The sequence below is a fragment of the Mirounga leonina genome, unplaced genomic scaffold (assembly GCF_011800145.1).
Source record: "Mirounga leonina isolate KUSES-001 unplaced genomic scaffold, KU_Mleo_1.0 Mir_91, whole genome shotgun sequence".
NCBI classification, from domain to species: Eukaryota; Metazoa; Chordata; class Mammalia; order Carnivora; family Phocidae; genus Mirounga; species Mirounga leonina.
In genome coordinates, this window is record NW_023270839.1 from 27,811,443 (window position 1) to 27,833,385 (window position 21,943).

Here is a 21,943-nt window from a genome sequence, read left to right on the forward strand (position 1 = left end):
ATTTAGGACACTAAGACCACCTGTCCTTATCAAACACAGCCTGACATAGATGTTAGAGTGTGTGGATTATTTAGATTATGTACAGTTTTTATATTTAAAAGGAATTTTGTCTTTTGGATATTGTCTTTTGGAAAAGCTGGGCTGAAGGTATGGATGGTTGGCGGGGGAGTCCAAACTGGCCATAAAAATATAGAACTTCAGTTTATAATTTTATATTCAATGCATGTTACATCAAAATAGACATAAAAAGTACCAAGCAGTGATAACCAGCCTCCTGATAGTCGCACTTTTGTAGAGGCCCCTCCCTCATAACGTCAGGGTTGGAATACAGCAGGAGTGATGGAATGTCACTTCTGAGGGCATGGCTTCGGCTTCCATCTCCCTCTCTTGCTCTGGGGAAGGCCAGCTACTATCTTACAAGCAGCCCTATGAAAACGTCCACATGGTGAAGAACTAGGGTCTCCAGCCAATGAGCCATTTTGGAAGCGAGTTTCTGCCCTACTCGAGCTATGTCATGACCGCAGCCCTGACCAACATCTTGACTGTAACCCCATGAGAGACTCTGAGCCGGAACTACCCAGATAAGCCGCTCCAGAGTCCCGGCTCTCAGAAACCATGTGAAATAATAAATATTTGTTGTTTTAAGTTGTTGAATTTGGAGGCAATTTGTTATGCAGCAACAGATAACAGTAATGTAAGATGTAAAATAAACTATGTTAACGAGATAAATGAAAAATTATACTTTACAAAATATGTGTCTTAAATTTGCTCTTTAAGGTGTAAAAAGAGTCCAGCAACTCTTAAACTGAAAGAAGCCACAACCACTTATGTCCTCAATTTGGGGGGAGGGAGCCCCACTATCTAAAAAATGGTTTCATTCACAAATACAGCCCTGAAGTATACTCAGGAAGAAAAAATTTTGAATGGCTTCTCAAATATACGTTTCAGTTTTTACCGTAACTCCAAATCTACCCAAATTAGTGACGTTCTACAGTATACAAGAGAATTCTTCACTATGCTAACTCATGTCCTGTGGAGAATAAGCAGAGTCATAAAGAGCAGGCAGGGTTTTTTGAAAAGGAAAGCTCTCTTTCTTCTTTAGCTATCAAGTCAGACCCTGGCTCACCCTCACAGAGCAGATGTCACATACCTGGGATGAGCTCACGATCCTTCTCTTATCTTTGCACCAGTCCATGCAGAGAACCTTGTTCCCATGGCCTTTGAGGGTCCTCCTGGTCTTCATGACAAACTGCCCCAGAGCTTCCACCCGCTCGGCCACCTGGTGCACTAGAAGGACAGACTACAATCAGTTCCGTCACCAACGACCAGATTCTGAGCCATATGCTGGCAAAGGGATGACATTGGTCTTTCTCTGATTCTCCTGTTTGTGTGTGTGTGTGTGTGTGTGTTTTGGTTTTGTTTTTTACTATTATGCCTTCATTATGCTCTTTTAAACTCAGGAGAGGGTAGAGACAACACTGTCATTCTGTCTTTGGGTTTAATACCCCACATCTTTCAAAGCGTTTCCATCTCTGTGTGCCGATGGATCCACAATGAGGCCACCTCATATACATATGGCTGCCTTCCCCCATACAGAATTCTCCCACTGAAGGGCTGCGGCTCTGCGAGGTGGGCAGGGTGAGCAGCAGAGTGAGACTGAGGCTCACCGGGGTTCTTGGGCTAAAACAAGTTCATACAACCAACTGGGAGTGAAGCTGGGGCTTCTGGTTCTTTTACCTACCTTTCCAATCACAAGGAAAAGTGACTTTACAAAAACTGTCCCATGGTGGCAGAATGTGCACCCATGCCGCTCGAGAGCAGGCACCGTGACCCCTAGCTGATGCCCTGCACCTAGCACAAGCCTGGGACACGTCCGGGCTCCATTCCCGTGCTGCAGACAAGAACGGACAAGGGAGCCACCACGTGGCGCACCAATGCGTTTACTGAAAACTTCCGCTATCAGTGGAGATCACTATTCTAAAAGTCTAAACACGTGACCTACAGGAGCAACCCACACCAGGCAGGAGCTCCAAAGAGGAATCTCGCAGGGGCTGGGCCCACGGCCTCTTTCCTGAGCCTGTCACTGAGGAGTCCCAGAAGGAGCCACGTTCCCATGAAGAGACAGTCACGTCCGGGCCCCACATCCAGAGGTGAGGAAACTGAGGCTGGGGGACCCCACGGCTTCGCCCCCTCATGCAGTGCCACTGCCCTTCTAGTTAGAGGCTGTGCCAGAAGGAAAAACTGGGGCTCCTAACCGCCCCCCCTCCACTTCTCCTACCTCCAAACCTCCCAGCTGGGCCTTTCCCCCAGGCAGGTGAGAAAGAGGGAAAGGGGCATCCGAGGCAAGGGGCAGGCCCAGGAAGGGCGTGGTGTCTCTGCGGAGCAGCGCAGCATGGGGGGCGTGAGGCAAGGCAGCTGGCCCTCTTCCTTCCCAGGAACCACTGCCCCTTGCTGGGGAGTGCCACCTCCCTCACGGAAATGGGGCAGGGAAGGCCGGACTGGACTGCGGCTCAAGCCCGTGACAACAGCGCCCCTTCTCAGAAATCCTCCCTCCCTCCCTCCCCTCCGTCTCTCTAAACACTGCATTGTGTATCTCCTAAAAACAAGGAACTCTCTTACATAGCCACAGTATATTATCAAAGTCAGAAAATGAACACTGGAACAATGCTATGTCCAATCTACAGACCTTACTGAGATACTCTCCATCGTCCCAATAATATCTTTACAGCAAAAGAAAATCCAAGACCACGTGCTGCCCTCAATTGTCATGTTTCTTTGGTTTCCAGCTACCGAGTTTCCCAGGGTGGGCCTGTCTGCCGCTTCCTCAAGATCAGACGCAGGTGATGCGTGTTTGGCAGGAACGCCACAGACGGACGCTGAGTCCCCGCCAGTGCGCCCCGTCAGGAGGCGCCTGTCGTCCGTTGGGCTCGTCACTGGCACTGTGCCCGCTGACCATTCAGTTGAGGTGGTGTCTGCTGGGTTTCTTCACTGCAGTTACCGTTTTGCCTTTTGTAATGAAAAAGTGTCCTGTGGGGATATACTCTGAGACTCCACAAATACCCCGTCACTCATCAAACTCCAATACCCTCTTTTTAACATCTGTTCATGAGTCTTGCCTGAATGGGTGATGATGATGGTTGGCAAGTGATTCTCCTAATTCCATCATTCCTTCTGCATTTTTAGGTGGCTTTCTAATAAAAGGAGCTTCCCCTCCTCTTCAGTGTATTTATTTGTCCATTTATATTAGATGGAACTCATGGATTACCTTATTCAAGTGGTTATAACCCTTTAGTATTATTATTTATTTTTATGCTCAACTAGTCGCTGATTTGCTCAGTGGGAGCCCCGTCAAGCAAGCGCCCAGACCTTCTGACATGTCCCTACCGTTCTCTAAGCATTTCTTATTCCAGGCTCATGTTCTTTCCCTGCTCTGGCCCCAGAATCAGCCACTTCTCCAAGAAGTCTTGGTTTCGTTTAGTTGCCCCATTCCTTTGTGATAAAAAAACAAGACTGTGAACAAGTTAAAAGTCTCTGTGAAAACCCAACTATAGGGGTGCCTGGGTGGCTCAGTCGTTAAGCGTCTGCCTTCAGCTCGGGTCATGATCCCAGGGTCCTGGGATCGAGCCCCGCATCGGGCTCCCTGCTCTGCAGGAAGCCTGCTTCTCCCTCTCCCACTCCCCCTGCTTGTGTTCCCTCTCTCGCTGTGTCTCTCTCTGTCAAATAAATAAAACCTTTAAAAACAAACAAACAAACCCAACTATAAAAAATCCTTGCTGAACTATAAGGTACTACATGAGGGGCGCGTGGCTGGCTCAGTCAGTGGAGCGCGCAACTCTTGATCTCCAGGATGTAAGGTAAAGCCCCATGTTGCGTGTAGAGATTACTTAAAAATAAGATCTTAAAAAGGAAAAAGTACTACATGAATGTGCAATTATTATGCTATCACTTCTGCTAAAAGATTGCATTCTTTATTACCACAAATGGCACACTAGTTTTTTACAATACATTCTTAAAAACATACTGAATATAGTTTAAAGACGGCAAATTTTCTAAATTCTTAGAGGCCATTTACATAAGCCTGTACCAGCTCAGAGTTGTGAGCATATTTTGTTTAGTGTTTTGTTTTCAAACTTCACGTCAATATTATTGCAGCTTTCCCCAGTTCAGCGTTCGGACAACCACAGCTATTTTATGTCCTTCTCATGAAAATAAAAAAAAATTAATGAATTAAAAAGATGACTCACCCAACCGATATGGGGCCCTCCTTATATAATGTGAATCTGACCACATTCCAGCTACTAATTATTTTTTTCTCACTGCATTTTCCTTTCCCATATATAGGTTTACTCCCAACCCACTCCATCCTGTTTCTATCTGGCCAATCTCACATCTGTTAAACTGAAGAGTTACAGCTTGAATGGTATCTCTAGAACCCCGAGTATGTGCCAAGTACTGTGCTGGATGCTCGGGTACAGAAAAGAATAGGACGGTCCCTGCTCTTCCTGAGCTCATGGTCTGCAGGGGGCAGACCGCAGCTGCAGCGCGGGGACAGAGGTAACCCGGCTGACTGCTGGCAGGTGTGCCATCAGGAGACAGGCACCTGGCTTTGAAGGATCCACTGGAACTGGAGTAAGGAAAGGGGAGGTTGAATCACCTCCCAAATTTTGCACCAATATACAGTCTTTGATGGCCACCATTTGGTAGAAGATCTAAGGAACGGAGGATGAAAAATTATCCAAAGCTACTTCTAAAAAATTCATTTTGGAACCCAAGTGTCCATTGATAGATGAATGGACAAAGATGTAATATATATATACACAACACACACAATGGCATACTTCTTATAAAAAAGAATGAGATCTTACTATTTGCAACAACATGGATAGACCCAGAGGGTATTATGCTAAGTGAAGTCAGACAGAGAAAGACAAATACCATATGATTTCACTTATATGTGGAATCTAAAGAACAAAACAAACAAAAAGCAGAAGCAGACCCATAAATACTGAGAACAGACTGATGGTTGCCAGAGGGGAGGAGGTGGGGGGATGGGCAAAGTGGGTGAAGAGGATGGGAGGTACAGGCTTCCAGTTATGGAATGAATAAGTCACGGGGAGGGTGGGGGGATGGGGTAACTGGGTGATGGGCATTAAGGAGGGCACACGTGATGTGAGGAGCACTGGGTGTTATATGCAACTGATGAATTACTGACTACTACATTGGAAACTAATGATGTACTGTATGTTGGCTAATTGATTTAAATTTAAAAAAGAAAAAAAAGAGTAAGTCACAGGGATAAAACAGGATAACAGCATAGGGAGTATAGTCAATGATATTGTCTAGTGTTGTCCGATGACAGATGGTAGCTAGACCTGTGGTGAGCAGAGCATAACCTACAGTTATCGAATCACTGTTGTACACCTGAAACTAATGTAACATTGTGTGTCAACTATACCTCAATTTTAAAAACTACAAATAAAAAAATTAAAAAAAATGGATGCTGTCTAATTCTACCCCTGGATTGAATGGAGTGGATATAAACAAAACCCTCAAACACTTGGATGGAAGGAAAACATCTGCAATCACATTACCTCATTTGTGCTTGAGATTTTGGAATTGCTCCAAAACATATATTAGCTACACACAGAAAAAACCTCCCCAGAATTCCCTAATTAAAAGCTGGATAGGCTAAGCAATGGTACAGTCTTTCAGATGGAGTACTATATGGCTCCATACAATAATTTCAAAATATTGACATTAAAAAGAATGGCAAAATGACACGGGGAACTATTTAATTCATTGCGTTAAATTGAAATTGGGCTCAAACTCTAAATCTAGTACAATCCCAAGTACGCTCACAAATAATATGCACAATCATAAAATCATAAACTATGAATTATATCAAAATATTAAAATTGGCTACCCCTGGGTGGTGGGGTTATGAATGGCTTGTTTTCGTCTAGATTAGTTCTAAATTTGTTATAGTGGGCCTTAGCTTATTATGATGGTGCCCTAGATTCACTTGTGTGAGCTAGATTGTATGCAATCATGGATGCAGAGCCAAAGCAAAGGGAGAGGAGATGAAAGGCAGGTTTGCTCTCTGTTCCCTCTCATGGCTGCAGGCAGCATGTGGTCGAAAGCAGCAGGGAGAGGATTAGTTTGTAGGGAAACTCACGTCTAGCCTCAGGCCACGCGGCCTATTTCCTTAGAACGCAGAAAAAGTCAGTCAACAAATTGGCTTCAGACTAATCCAGAAATTCGGTTTTCCTCGATTTCTCCCTACACCATAAAATCAGAATAGTCCAAGGCTCCAGTCATAATATAGCCTTTGAGAATAAAACCTTTCACAAAGTTACATTTAGAACAGATAGAAAAGTGAATAGCATCTGATGATAAGTCCTGCGAACTTGACCAAATTTCAGCTGGATTTGTACTTGAAATTACATAAATCTTCTTTGAGTGGCTTTGTTCCTACACTAGATTAGAATCTGCCCCCAAAGAGGCTGGGAATCTGGAAGAAGCCCCCCATAGCCCCACGAGGCTGCCATACGTGCTGGCTGAAAAAAACACAGTGTGCCTCCTGACCTGCTTTCAGCCTGTTTTCTGGATCATTCTTCAGTTTAATTTCAAGTTAAGGACTCTTCAAAGTTGAATTCTCTTCTTTGTTCTTGATCTTGACTCCCATTCCAGTACTCATTTTTTATTATAAAAGCAGGAAATGCACAGATGGGTATAAATCGAAAAGTACCTCCGCCTCCCCTCACTCCCCTGGGCCCTCTCTAGAGATAACAAGTTTCTCACGTATCCTGCCACAAATTAAATGCATATTTGTTTAAGCTTGTTCACGCTAATGAGATCATGTTAAATATACTGCTTGGGACTTTTTAAATTTAATGTTGAGATCTTTTCATACACACACATGGATTTTTTTTCCCTTCTTAATGGAAATCTCAACTGCCTGAGAGATGGCCTAGCAGAGTGAGAAGGAGAGCTAATACCAGGTGCCTGAACCCTGGCGTCTACTCCCCCATTCTCCCTTAGAGTAGCTGCAGAACCTTAGGACATTCCCTTTACCCTTCCCTGGATTTCAACAGTCTCCTCATCCATAAGGGTTATAGGGAGGAGAAGGAAACTTTTTGTGCCTGAGGACTGAGGCTGAAGCAGGTGACCCTTCTAGTTTTGAGAGCCTGTGATAGGACCTCCGAAGATGTCCATGTCTTAATCCTTGGAACCTGTGAATATGTTCCCTTACACGGCAAAAGGGGCTTTGCAGATGTGATTACGTTAAGGATCTTGAGCTGGGATGATTACCCTGCTTTATACAGGTGGGTCCACTGTAATCACAAGAGTCCTTATAAGAGGGACGCAGGGAGATCAGAGTCAAAGAAGGTGAGGTGATGACAGAAAGGTCAGACGATGTGGGGCCACAAGCCGAGGATTGCAGGCAGCTTCTAGAAGCTGGAAAAGGCAAGGAAGGGACTTTCCCCTAAAGCTTCCAGAAGGAATGAAGCCCTGCTGACCCACTGTAGACTTCTGACGTCCAGAACTGTAAAAGAATACATTTATGTTGCTTTAAGTTCCTATGTTTATGGAAATATGTACAACAGCAATAGGAAACCAATAAAAACTATAACCTCATGATTCTAAAATGTCTTACAATCAAGCAAGGGAACACTTACCTATGGTAGAAGGTAAGCAGAAGGTAATAAGGGGAAACATCTAGAGAGGAGGAAGCTCTGGAGGAGTAAGGGGAAAGGCAGGGGTATGGGGCCTGGGGCTATGGAGTTTGATGTAGGCTGCCTTCCCCTTGGGCCACCCATATAAGCCACTTCCTCTATTTAATGTTGGCCAAGGGTCTGACTTGGGGATGAGGGCCCAACAGTATGGACGTTGGTCTGAGGGTCAAAGGGATGGGAGCTGAAGACGTGAGGGTCTGGAGTTGGGTAAAGTTTGCTTTTCCTCCAAGCTCAGGCTATTTTGTTGTGTTTTTAGGCAAGAATTTGGGCAAGTCAGAGCTAATAGAAGGCTGATCAACCCAGTTTGCCCAGGACTAACGGGTTTTCCAGAATGCAGCACTTTCCATTTTAAAACTGAGAGTCCCAGGCAAACCGGGATGCCTTGGTCATCTTAGCTTGTGGCCTGAATATGTTCCCTAGCTAGGGTAGGGGGTTACAGGACCATCGATATAACAACACCAAAATGCAAAAACGACAGGCTCAGTAAGAGGCTGAGAGACTGGTAGAGAGAAGAGCCCAGTGATCATGGATCATGGAGATCTCTGGAGGAGAGGGTATGGTCAGAAGAGGAGGAGCAGCTCTGAGAGCTAACGAGATCCAGGAGGCTGTGATGGAGCGAGAGGCCAGCGTGTTACAAGGGTCACACTTGTGAACCCTGAAGACACCAGGGACGGGGCAGGGCTTAGGTCAAAAGGAAGGCTCACATTAGGTGCCAAAGGCCGTAAGAAATGAGGCAGCCTGGCTGGGGAGGTCAGGAGCCAGCAGCATGGAGGAGGGGAAAACAGGATGTCACTTGAACGACAGGAGCCTCAAAGGAGCAGAGGTATTATACAGGTGTAAAGGAGAAGTGTTGGGGGAAATAAAGCTGCAGGGGAAATAAAGGGGAACTTGGCCATATGACTTCTGGTCTCTTCAACTCCAAAATGCTGACTTCTATGCAGGTGAGGATAGGTCTTTCCACTGTGGGTCCCTGGTTTCTGAGGATACTGCATCCTTGGCAGGACGGGGGTTCCCTGGTGAAAAGCTCTACCTTGACTATCTCTCTGCCTTAGGGCCATTTCCCAAGTCACAGAAAAGGCTGAGAGGTTCCCAGCAGGCAGTCTGCACTGCCGATGAAGAGAGTTTCTGGAGAACCTCCTCTGCACAGAGCCCAAAGGGGTTGGGCACAGAGTTGAAGTGAGGCTGGGCTGGAGTTCTGACTGCCTGGGCTGGAATCCTGGTCCCACCACTCACTGGCTACAGTCCTCTGGCAAGTCCTTTCACCCCGAGGTGCCTCAGTTTCCTCATCTGTAACATGCAGAAGTCAGATGACCTACCTCAGAGGCACCCACACCATACTTACAGCATCATCCATAGCATCTGCACAATGTAGGAGTTTGCAAAGTGAAATGAGACAGAATTTTTTGTCTGGTGCCTCCCAATTTCTGTTCCCTACCGTTGCTGATAACAGAAACCCAACTTTATTTGGGGATGATAATGTGTCCAGCTCACTTCTCCCTCTCCCAGCCTCCCTTGCAGTAGCTATGTGACCTACTTCTGGCCAATAAAGTACAAAATCTGTTGGGAGAAAGGAGGCTTTGGGGAAAACTTCTGCTTTCCTGATAGGAAGGAGAGCCAGAAGCTGGTGCCCACAATCCCCCTTCTTCTTGCCCTGGATACAGAGGTTATGTTTGGAGCTGTGGTGGTCATATTATAATCATGGGGCTAATGCCAGTGGAGCCTGGGTCCCTAATGGCACACTGGGCAGCTGAGCCAAAGCTGGTGATCACCGACATTCTTCCTGTTATATAAGGAAAATCACTCCCAATTTGCTTAGCTACTTTATTTGAGGTTTATAGTTAATTGTAGCTGGACATATCCCTAAATGATATAGGGGTTTAGTGTGTCTCCGATATAAAGGAGGCCCCTACGAAAGCACCGTGCACTCTAGATTCAGGTCATCTGCTTCTATCAAGTGATTTTCAAAGAAAGGCACCAGGTGCTAAACGACCTAGCATGAACCCCATGTTTTGTCTCCAAATAGATTTTAAAAGGGGTGGCACCAGATAGGAATGGTAGGAGCACAATGTATAGGGGTGACTGAGGGTACCATGGGGGAGGCTGTGCTCAGCAAAGGGGAGCTGCCACCCTCGGAGCTGAAAAATAAGCAGATAAAGCCATTTCCCCAAGCCTGGCCCTGAGCCCAAACTCTGCTGAGGACAAACCATCTGACGGTAAAGGGAAGCGGATCCCACCAAGAGTCATTTAAACTGGCTATTTAATTGCTCCCTCATAAAAATCACTGAGCCGTTTCTGAATTATGGTAGTGGTCAATAAATAAGTTTATTTACGATTGCTATTGCTCTTTTATGCCAATCGCACCGCATCCATTCAAAGGCTTCTTAAACAGCCTTAAATGAATGAAATGATTGGATTTGGTAAGCTCCTCTGCTTTTTTCCCCCCATCCGGTTCTCCACCCCCAAGGACAGGGGGCAGACTGGAAAAAATGAGGTTTTAACTCAGAGTCTGCTTCCTTGTAAAAGCAAAACTGAGCAAAGGCACAACAGTGATGGAGAAAGCTAAATGATGTAAAAACAAAACAGTTTACCCTAGGCCGCGCCCACAGAGGCTCGCAGCGCTGGCTACCGCCGACACCCCCCTCCACCCGGCTCGGGCAGAAATGCGATCGGTTCGCATCTTCCAAGCAGGTGATGGGGGGAACTGTCCCAAGATCCTTGGGAGGTGGAGTGGGGGGGTATGCGGGGCGGGGGGGAGAACAGAGGCCAGGGCCGGCGACCACCGGCGCCCCCGCCCAGAGGCGGAACGGCCTTCGCTAGCGGGCGGGGGCTCTGCAAGGTGTCCGGCGCCTCCGAGGGCCGCCAGGCTCGGGCGCCACAGCCGCGCAACCCGGGGCTCGGGGCCGCAATCCACGCCTCACCTGGCGCCCGGGAACCGGGGGCCCATCCTCGGCGCGGGCGCCGGCCTGGCTCCCGCCCCGGGCCCAGCCCCCGCCCCAGCCGCGCTCCCTCGGGGGCCGGTCTGCTTTCCTCGGCCCGCCTCCCCGCGCGCAGCCCCCGCCCCGGCCCGCACTCACGCTCCACGTCGTGCAGCTTGGCCCGCTCTTCCTCCAGTTTGCCCTTGAGGCACTCGGCCTCGCTCTTCAGCGACGCCAGCGTCTGGTTCTCGTGCAGCCCGTCGGTTGCCATCTTCGCGCCGGGACGCGGCAGGGAGGGGAGCGGAGAGCGGGGACGCGGGTGAGCGGGCGACCGAGGCCTGGCCGGCGGGCGGGCGGGCGGGCGGGAGCGGCCCGCGGCGCAGCTCCAGCCGCCTGCTCCCCGGGCGCGGCCCCGCCCTCCGGCGCTGACGCGGGCAGCTGCGAGCCGGGCTGCGGAGGCCCGCTCCCCCTCTCGGCCCGCCGCGCCCGCGGACACCCGCGCCGCCCCCGCCCTGGCACCTGCCGCGCGAGCCTGGCGCTGTGCCCAGGGCGATGCCCTCGGTGGCGCTGCGGCGCACCCCACCCCGGAGAAGCAGGGAGCGTCGTGCCCATTTTACCGGTGGGAAAACCGAGGCTCGGAGGGTAACGTGACTTGCCGGAGGACGCGCACGTAGTGAAACACCAAACTGGGATTCCAACCCAGGACTGCCCGGCTTCTGCGAGTCGGTGAAGCCCCACTGACACGGCCTTACTACCCGCCCCTTCCCCGGCACCGATCTCCCCTCAGTGGGACTTGATAGGCGGCCCAGTGGCGGCTACCTGCAGAGTAGATGAGCGAGGAGTGGGCAACGAGGCCCAGCCGGCACCACTGATACGCTGATACCGGCCTGGTCCTGGGTAGCTCTGGTGCTCCCCCCACAACGAACTTAAATATACTTAAATATACAAAAATAAAACGAAATCTGGTTTCTGAGACGCTGTCAAGGCTTCGCAGCATTAGGAAGCGCACTCCCGGGTTTGCTTTCCCTCTCTTCACACAGTCCCTGGCCTGGGGTTAGCAAAGGAGGTGCTGGCAGGGTTGGAATTAGTACCCCGGGGTGTACTGAGCCCACACTCAGTGATCCCAGATGTGTCACTTCTGAGGCAGCTTCCTCCACCTTAGAATGAAAGGTTGCTAGGATTCTCTCAAGGACGCAAATTTAGTAACTTCATGGCAGGCTCAAGCAGCTCTTTTCCCCGGGTCCCCTGCAGTGCCAGGCACTGTTCCAAGCACTTCATATTACTAAATCGCAAGTCACCCTGAATGGATACCGTTATCCCCATTTTACAAACGAGGACACCGAGGCCCAGGTTAAATGATTTGCTTGAGTCACACTCCCAGAAAGAGGCAAAGGCAGGATTTGGACCTAGGCAGTGTGGCTTCATTTGGCTACATGCCTCTGGACTTCAGTGTGGAGGACCCAACAGGTGGCTTCTCCCTTTCCCCCCATCCATGACCTGGCGTGTATGTGCGTGTGTGCAAAATGGGAAGGCGGATCAAGGTGACAAATTTCAGAGCAAACATTCCCAAGCAGGCTTTTGGGGGCCGCTCTCACCCCCCCACTCCCTGAGGAATCTGGCCTCTACTTGCTGTCCTGGGCAGCTCTTTATCAAAGAAAAGTTGGAAGTAATCTGTATTCATCTAGACATGGTGGTCTAGGAGGTTAGATTCTGAGCTCCTCAGTTTCCTTATCTGGAAAATCTACTTCAGAGGGCTGTTATGAGAATTAAGTCAGATAATGTGAGTGAACCTCTTAGCAGACTTCTCCATCACAGCAGATGCGTATTAACTACCAGCTAGCTCCCTTTTCCCTTGCCATCAATATAGGTTTATTCATCATTTATCCTCAGTATTTAGCATAATCACTGGTATATGGTAGGTATTCAGTTAATGTTAGTTTATTAAGTGAATGTATAAAACAATATATTAAATATTAAAATAAAAACATATATAAAATATCAGTATATAAATATAAATGCTTTAGATTCAGGCAACTATTTATGAAAGTGAAAATATGACATCTGCTTCAGAGTTCGTAGAGCAAAAGTTTAAGAGCACAGTTTCCATCTACGTCATTCTGCCTGAGGATAAATCTTGGCTGTGTGGTGTGGCCTCCGGTAATTTACTTAACTTCTCTGTGTCTCAGGCTCTTTATCTGTAAATGGATAACACCTCCTCAGAAAGGCCTCACCAGGGCTGACCAAGCAGAGCATTCAGAGCTGGGCCTGACACAAACTATTTGCTCATTAAGCCTCCCTGATACACTCGAGCCATTCACATGAAGTAATTTCAATGAGACACTAGGTCATGGGAGACACTTCTCACCAGGGTCACTCAGAAGGCCTAGCCAAACAGCATCCTCTCATCACTTCCTCAGTGATGCCTTGTGGCCCATCATGGGATGTGTGCCTGCTCGAGGTCTGCCTGTGTGTGATCTGGGCTGAGTGGAGCTTCACGCTGGGGTGTGCCCTTCTCTGGAGGTTCTCTCTGTAAACAGATCCCAAACATCCTCCATTCTAGAGGCTCTACCATCCAGAGATAAGGCCATCCATGTGACTTCTTAACAGATGGGAAAGTTTGCAAAGTGCCTTTCTGTACTTTGGTTTTAACTCCTTTTTCTAAGTAAGGAAGCCGGAGATCAGAAAAGTTGAGGTCTGCTACATTTCAGCAGGGGTGGAGTCACAGCGTTGCCCCTGTTCATGAAAAGGGCCCGCGGGGGTGGGGGGTGGGGCTTACACAATTGCAAACACCCAGGTGAAAATTAGCTGTCAGTCATTTGGATGTCTCCTCAGCCGCAGGAGGGTGTCTGAATATTTGGGAACCCCCAAGTGCTTGTGGAGATGGCCCGTGACAGTTTCCTGAAAAAGCTCTCCAGGCAGAGCCTCTGCCCTGGGGAGAATCTATGATGCTACAGGATGTGACCACAGGGACCCTGGGCTCCCAGTATCCACACAAGAAGTTGTTTTAAAAATAGAAGAGCTAAGATTAATAAATAGCACTGCTGCGGGATGGTAGGGCCACCGGAAAGCAGGCTTATTTTAAGAACTGAATGTCGTCAGTTCGATGATGTGCAGAGCCATGTTTAGAACACAGTGCGCTGCAGGTAGAAGCCCGTTACACTAAGTCTGAATCTTGTGACACCAGGACTATTGCGCTGTCCCAAAGCCTTTGTGTCTCTCTGGGCTGTTTACTTGCCATTTGCTTTACGAGAATAATTTTTTAAATGTAATTATTGTCAGGGGTTACAATGGGACCAAGAGGCTGACTACTGCCTTTTCCTCTTCAGTTGGGTAAAATGTAAAAACCACCTTTCCTCTCTTTGATAGATGGTTTTAAATGTGTTGATAATCGGGGGTTTCCAATTGGGATTTTGGAGAAGAGTACTTTACCACTTTTGACCAGGTGGGGGCTCTGCTGAGCCATATTACTGAGCATGGCTTTGCAAATCCTCTCAGGGCTTCTGCCATGCTATGGGCATTTTGCTACAAAGATCTGAAAAGACCTGTGCATAGCCACCTCTAGTGAGGACTGATCTGTGTTCTTTGAAAAATGTAAGGATTTATACTCAGTCCCTAGCCCTCACTGAAATCTTAGGCCTAAGGAGCACGTTTCCTTGAACTTAATTTTGCTTACTACTGAGGCCCTGTAGGGTCCCGTCTTCAATAGAGCTGTTCCTAGGAAAAGCTGGACCAAGGCCTTGGAAGAGGCACTTCCAGGCTGTTTGTTTGCCAGAGTCCCTTTCAGCTGGGTTGCTTGCCAAGCAGACAGAAAGCAGAAGAAAAAAGCATTAGCCCTAAAAAAAGTAGTCATCGTTAAAACATTCATTGAGCAGGGCCGTGCTGGGTACTGTTTTAAATGCTTTATCAAATGAACTCATTGAATTCTCACAAAACCCTATGAGATAGATGCTATTATTCCTATTTTACATATGGGAAAACTGACCTCCTAAGTCAATTGAGATCTGTTGGCACCCCCACCAAGGAACATAACCAGGATTTGAACCCAGGAGGTCAGAGGGTCCACACCGTAAACCCCCACGCATACTGCCTCACTCAGTCCAAGTGTGCTGAAGATGTCTGTGTGTGTAAAGTGATTCTATGGTAACTCATCTGTCCCAGGTCCCTGACATTAGACATCATTTTAAAACAAGATAACCACTTTAATTTTTTTGAAGTGGCACTTACAATTTCTGCACACATTGAACAGTAGCTGAGCTGTTGAGATTTCTTGAAAACTGGTCTCAGAGCCCGTTGTTTGAAACATTTGTCACAGGAGCCAAATACATTAACGAGAAAGGTCTGATCACACATTTTTCATCCAAAATGAAGCTGAAAAAGAGAGAGAGAGAGAAAGGGAAGTTTGTGCACGAGAAAAGCCAACAGAAATAGCTTTTTAAAACTTCATCTTCCTTTGATCACGATGGTTGCTCAGACTTCTACATGTGGGATAAAGTATACGCAGTTAATTTACAACCTTTGATTTATTACAACATGCTGGGTCAACACCACCTCGTTTATTTAATCAGTAAGAAAGCATCAGACAATAGGTTTTCTGGGGTTACCATTTAACTGGCTGTTTTGGCAGCTTACAGACAGGGACACAATTGATCTTTGCGGCACAGTATTAATCCTGTGGGGCTCCGCAGTGGAAAGCGTCTTTGTAATGGATGCTATAATTTAAAACTTAAAAAAAAAAAAAAATTCCTCCTCTAAGGGTAAACTTTTGGAGTAAAGACGAGAGTCAGAAAATGGTAGAGCCTGATCTCAACCAATACCATAAGGCTGAGTAAACGTAGTATTGGTTCTCTGCAAGGGACACATCCTGTTTATTAAACATTTGACAGCCACAGACCCAGGGTCCCTGTCTGTCCATCCAGAAGTCAACAGACAGGCCCAGGCCACTGAAGGGAGGGCAAACGTACACAAGCAAAACCATCTGGTGCCTAAGGGTGCTGGCTCTGGCTGACCAGATCCTGGCCCCACTACTTAAGCAGGTTACTTGAGCTTCTCTGAATCTTTGCTAATCAATCAAATGGGGATCTTAACATCTACTGTCACAGGGTCATCAGGGGAATTATGAAAGACAGTGCATAAAGCTTGGCTCAAGGCTGGAATACAGTGAGTACTCCACAGACAGCAGCAGTGGGAAGGCGGGGGGCGGGATGAGGCTGGAGATGTGGAAAAAGAAGTGAGCCTATGGCCACACTTCAGGCAGAATGTGATGAAGGCCTCACATAAAGCAATGGTGTAGGATGGATTTGGACCATGCTTACGAAGAAGGAGCTAGACTTGGTGACATGCAGGGACAAGGAGGGAGAGAGGTCTGTGAAGACTCCTGGGTTTCTGTTTGGGAGGCTAGGCATTGTGGTGTCACTGTTGGAGATGAGGACAAGGAGGTTAAGGGGGGCAGGGGGCAGCCATCATAGCCGAGTGGGCCACATCAAGTTTCAAAGAAATGACCCCCTGAGTATAAAGAGATTTGGGGGCACTGGTCTGAACATTTCAACAGAGCCAAATTTGAGAGGAACGTATTTGTAGGGCTGGTGGCAGTGGGGACACCTCAAAGGGGGAATGTCTACCATGCAGAGGTCACCATGGGACTGGAGAACGAATGGGGAGAATGAATTGGGTTGAACTCCTACAACAAAGGGGCAGTTGATAGTAGTTCTTGAGATCTCTAAGTGTCAGAGAAGTAGAGGACAGTCCCTTAAGGATGAGAGATCAGAAGGGAACCAGCTACTGACCACCACGGAGTGCTTGGCCCTGACTGCTCACAGCCATCCCAGGAAGGAAGCAGATATCGGTGTCATAGCTGAAGAGATACCTCAGGATTAAATAAGATCAAGGTCAGCAGTGGAGCCCGAATCTGTATGTAGTGGGACTCCACAACCCCTCTGGTGAAGCTAGCACAATCAGGTTTCTCTGCCTTTTCATAAAACATGAGTTAAAGAAAGCAAAAGGGCCTGCCCACTGGAGCCTAGCCTTTGGCGAGGACCCGGTAATGTTGTCCCCCACTGCCCATGCCTGCCAGGTACAAGGTCATGCTGAGGGCTCTAAGTAATAGCATTAGGAAGGTAAGCCATGGGTTTTTCAGCAAGGGAGCAACGTCATTCAAGTGGATTATTCCAGCATTTGCGCTTCTAGAAGTAGGTCAGAGAGAGAATGTACAGCAGGAAAATCAACTAGGGTAAGAGATTGTTATCATGTTCTGGGGAAGAGGAAATGAGCTCTGGACAGAGGGGCAGCTGGGGGAATGGAAGGTGAAAGGAACCATGGGGACCAAGTGGAGAAGGGATACCAGGATGGCCAGGAGTTGCGGGAGAGCAAGGAAAAGGGAATATTCCAAAGGCCAATATTCCAAATCTGGAGAGAGGCACTGTTCTCCTTCCCAGACTGAATTTTAAACTTTTTCAAATGATAAGGCTGTACATGTTTATTATAACTGGAAACAGAAGGACATGAAGAAGGAAAATTAATCACCTACATGCCCTATAATAACAGAGATTGCTGTTAACATTTTATGTTTTCTTCTAGTGTTTTCATAAGCATGTTTATACTTTTTTAAAAAATCAGAATTGTATGCAATATATAATTTTGAACTTTAGTTTTTTGCTTACTAGTGTTTTTGTCTACACGTGCCATTGCATATTAGAAAACATCATTTTCTAATGGAGACCACAAGTTTTGAGACATAACAACCTTAAATTGCTTCACATGGCTAGTATTTTAGATCTGATTGGTTAAGCATGGGCAAGCTACAAACTAAACTGAGCTATTACAGTATTTAAAACTAGAAATATTATACATGGGCATTTTAGAGTCTGGAAAAATCAAAAAGGCATAAGGAAGAAAATAATCACCTATAACTCCACTGCCCAGAGAGACTTGTGGTCCACATTTTGGCATATGCAAGAGTAGATTTTATATTTTTTATATACTGATGTTTTTCATTAAGCATTTATATCATGGCCAAATTTAATTGTAGTACATTCTACTATCCTTATTGTCAATAATCCTTTTTATGATGAGGGAACTTTTAACAGCTAGGACAAATGCTTCAGTGAGCATTTTGACAAGATAAAAATGTCCCATTTTAACAAGGCTTGACATGAAGTTTTCTGAGTAGTCCATAGAATTTCTCAGACCTTCCCCTACCCCAAGCCAAGCACAAAATTTCTTTGCAGTGTTTCACCTAAATATATAAATTAAAAATTACCAAAAAACCCACCACTCCATATTTATTTTTAAAAGTACAGACCAAAGATAGAAAGTCAAAAGTGTAAGTCCCTCCTACTTGCTCTGCATTCTCTCCTCATATTTAGATTTGATGCATATTCTTCCAGACTTTTCTGACACCATAGATGCGTGTGAGTTACACAAATAAGGCTGTTAGCTATTTGCTTTATTTCACCTAATTTGAATCTGTTAGTACTTACAGATCTGTTTTTTGGTAATAGCTTTAGTATCACTCTATATCATGCAGGATCATGATTTATTAAACCAACCTCTTATTATTGGATATATAGGGTATCTCCAGTTTTTACTTTTAGAGTAATGCTTCACTGACCCAATTGAAAATGGGCAAAACAACCCCACATGCTTTGCTGCTGGGAATGTAAAATGGTGCAGCTGCTGTGGAAGACTGTTTGGCAGTTACTTAAAAAGTTGAAGAGAGTGTCACCGTCTGACCCAGAAAATCCACTCCTAGGTACACATGCCCATGATAACTGAAAATACATGCTCACATGAAAATTAGTACATGAATGTTTGTAGCAGCATTTAAGCCCAAAGTGGAAACAACTCAAATCCATCAACTGATAAATGGATAAACAAAATGTGGTATATCCATATAGTAGAATGTTATTTGGCAATAAAAAAGAATGAAATTCTGATCCATGCTACAACATGGATGAACCTTGAACACATTATGCTAAGTGAAATAAGCTAGACACAAAAGGTCAGTAATTGTGACTCCATTTATATGCAAATCCATACAGACGGAAGGTAGATTAGAGGTTGCCAGTAAGCAAGAGGAGGGGAGAATGGAGAGTGATTGCTTAATGTGTATGGGGTTTCTTGTCTGGGGTGATGGAAATGCTGTAGAATTAGATAATGCACATCACTGTTTATATACTAAACACCACTGAAATGTATGCTTTAAAATGCTGAGTTTTGGGGCACCTGGGTGGCTCAGTCAGTTAAGCATCTGACTCTTGATTTTAGCTCAGGTCATGATGTCAGGGTCATGGGATTGAGCCCCACATCAGCCTCCGTGCTCAGTGGGGAGTCTGCTTGGGACTCTCTGTCCCTCTCCTTCTGACCTTCCCCACTGTGTGCTCTCTCTCTCAATCTCTCTCTCTAAAATAAATAAATAAAATGCTGGGTTTTATGTTATGTGCATCATCTCATTAAAAATTATTTTTTAAATACAAGACTTTGAACAGACACTTCACAAATGCAGACATTCATATGCTCAATAAACGTATAGTGCTCAGTATCATTAGTCATCAAAGAAATGCAAATGAGAACCACGCTGCGATACCACAACTTATCCACTGGAATACCTAAAATTTAAAAGACTGACAATTTGAAGTATGGGCAAGGTGTGGAGAACTGGACCCCTTTCCTTGTTTGTGGGAGTATAAACTGGTATGACCACTTTGGTGGACCTACTAAAGCTAAACATATATATAACCTGTGAGCTGGCAGCTCTATTCTTGGATATATACTTATCAGAAACAAATACTTATATCCTCAAAAAAAAAAAAAAAAGAATTTCATAGCAGCTTTATTCATAATGGCTCCAAACTGGAAAAACCCAAACGTTCATCAACAGACTAGATAACTTGTGATGTACAATAAAAAAGAATAAACTTTTGATGCACATAACAATGTGGGTATATCTCACAGACCTATGACCATATAATGTTTATATCAAAACCTCTTCCTATTCCTGGAGCACCTGGGTGGCTCAGTCAGTTACTCAACCAACTCTTGATTTTGGCTTGGGACATGGTCTCAGTGTCCTGGGATCCAACCCCATGAAGGACTCCAAGCTCAGCGCGGGGGGACGTGGAGGGGTGGGTCTGCTTGGGATTCTCTCTCTACTCCTCCCCGCCGCACCCCTCCCCGTGGCTCATGTGCACAGCTGTGCTCTGTCTCTAAAATGAATATTTTAAAAAGGTTTTTTAAAAGATTTTATTTATTTGACAGAAAGAGAGAGAGAGAGCGAGCACAAGCAGTGGGAGCGGCAGGCAGAGGGAGAGGGTGAGCCGAGAGCCTGATGTGGGACTTGATCCCAGGACCCCAAGATCATGACCTGAACCAAAGGCAGATGCTTAACCAACTGAGCCACCCAGGCACCCTAAAATGAATAAATCTTAAAAAAAAAAAAAAAACCCTCTTCTTATTCCATAAGCTGCATTCTGAGGCTTATGTTGACATGTAAAGTGTTACCTGGATCAATTTTTTAAAACGGATTATATGACTTTACAGATGCCTAATTTTTTCCCCCTGATGCCAACACTAAATATATTTTTAAAACAAAACACCTTCCTATTATTTCAAAAGAAACACATGTGGGTTGTAGAACAGTTAGAACGTGCAGCTTAACCACCACCGCCGCCCTTCACCTGTGCTCCCTCCTCACAGAATGCCCAGTTAACAACTTGGTGTGTGCACATAGAACACTTATCTGAGCATGCAGGAAAACCTGAGTATGCTAATATACTGTTAGCACATACATACCTTCCAGAGAGTCAACACTCGGAGCGACAAGCTGAGAAGTCAGAGCTGCAGCTCCAAGGTGAAGGTGCGAGAGCAGAAGCTGGACCTCTAATCTCCTTATCTGGGCATCGCAGCTCAGAGGCTTTGTCCCTTCGCATGGGCACTCACTGCCGACGGCGACCTTTTGCCCATCTACAGCAGATGCCCTCGGAACTTCTGTTGACCTGTTTCTTGAGCTCATTTCTCTGTTCTCTGCAGGAGTCAGCCTTGGCAGGCTGGACCCTCATGAATCCATGCTCTGCTCCACTGAGCAAACCTGACGTTCACCCCTGTTATCAGCAACTTCCACCTGCTCAGTCCTCGTCCCACCAGCACCTCTTCATTTTGGCCATTCTTCTCACCTTCAGCTTTGTGATTTTTTTTTTTTTTTTGGAGATTTTATTTATTTATTTGACAGAGAGAGACACAGCGAGAGAGGGAACACAAGCAGGGGGAGTGGGAGAGGGAGAAGCAGGCTTCCTGCTGAGCAAGGAGCCCGATGCGGGGCGTGATCCCAGGATCCTGGGATCATGACCTGAGCCAAAGGCAGACGCTTAATGACTGAGCCACCCAGGCGCCCCTCACCTTCAGCTTTGTGGGATGGATCGAGATGTGGGAGGCGTGCTCCTACCTCTTCTCCATGCATACATTTCTCAGCCTCTGCAGGCCCCCTTGTCTTGTTCCCAGACAAGATCTGCTCCTTCCCAAGGCTGACCAAGCCCCACACCCCCAATCCTGCTGCCTCTAATAGGACCTTACTCCTGCAGCTCTGTCCCATCTTGCCAACATCAAGATGAGCACGGGGATGAAGGAGGACCTGCTCTCCAAGAGTTCACAGGGTAGCAAAGGAGATAGGCAATGTCACCAGCTGATAGCCCAGGGTGAGTGTTGTAAAACAGGCATGAACCCTGACATATGGGACCCGGAAAGGAAGGGTGATGGGGAGCAGAGAAAGGGCACAGAGAAGGCCACGGATGCCGATCAGAAACCCAGCCAAGTCTCTGTCAATGGCCCCTCATTCTCTCACCATCTAGGAGCCCATGGAGACACAGCCTGAGGCAGGACTTAGGGCATATTTACTTCCCCTCTAAAAATGTTTATATATATTTTAAGAGATATTATGAATCTATAAAGATTCCAGCATCTTTTAAGTAGACAATCCTTAAAGAAAGGCATAAACCTTGTGCACTTAAGAAAAATGTAGTCTCCTGGCAATTAAAAGAACCTGACCCAGGGCACCTGGTGGCTCAGTCACTTAAATGTTCAACTCTTGATCTCAGCTCAGGTCTTGATCTCAGGGTTGTGAGTTTGGGCCACATGCTGGGTGTGGAACCTACAAAAAGAAAGAAAAGAAAGAAAAGAAGGAAAGGAAGGAAGGAAGGAAAGAAAGGGAAGAAAGAAAGAGAGGGAGGGAGGGAGGGGGAGGGAGAGAGAGAGAGAGAGAAAGAAAGAAAGAAAGAAAGAAAGAAAGAAAGAAAGAAAGAAAGA

The 21,943-nt window shown here is 46.5% G+C and overlaps 1 protein-coding gene across 1 annotated transcript in view; it reads right to left on the reverse strand.

Moving 5' to 3' along the window:
• The window catches only part of GNB5 (G protein subunit beta 5), a 37,912-nt gene extending 26,907 nt beyond the window's left edge, over window positions 1–11,005 (reverse strand). Inside the window, exons 1-2 of the mRNA XM_034994889.1 lie at window positions 10,811–11,005; window positions 1,151–1,287 (exon numbers count right to left, since the gene is read on the reverse strand). Of these exons, the coding sequence (XP_034850780.1) occupies window positions 1,151–1,287; window positions 10,811–10,922 (249 nt within the window). The 5' untranslated portion in view covers window positions 10,923–11,005. The remainder of the gene's footprint in view (window positions 1–1,150; window positions 1,288–10,810) is intronic.
• Between the last annotated feature and the right edge of the window lie 10,938 nt (window positions 11,006–21,943).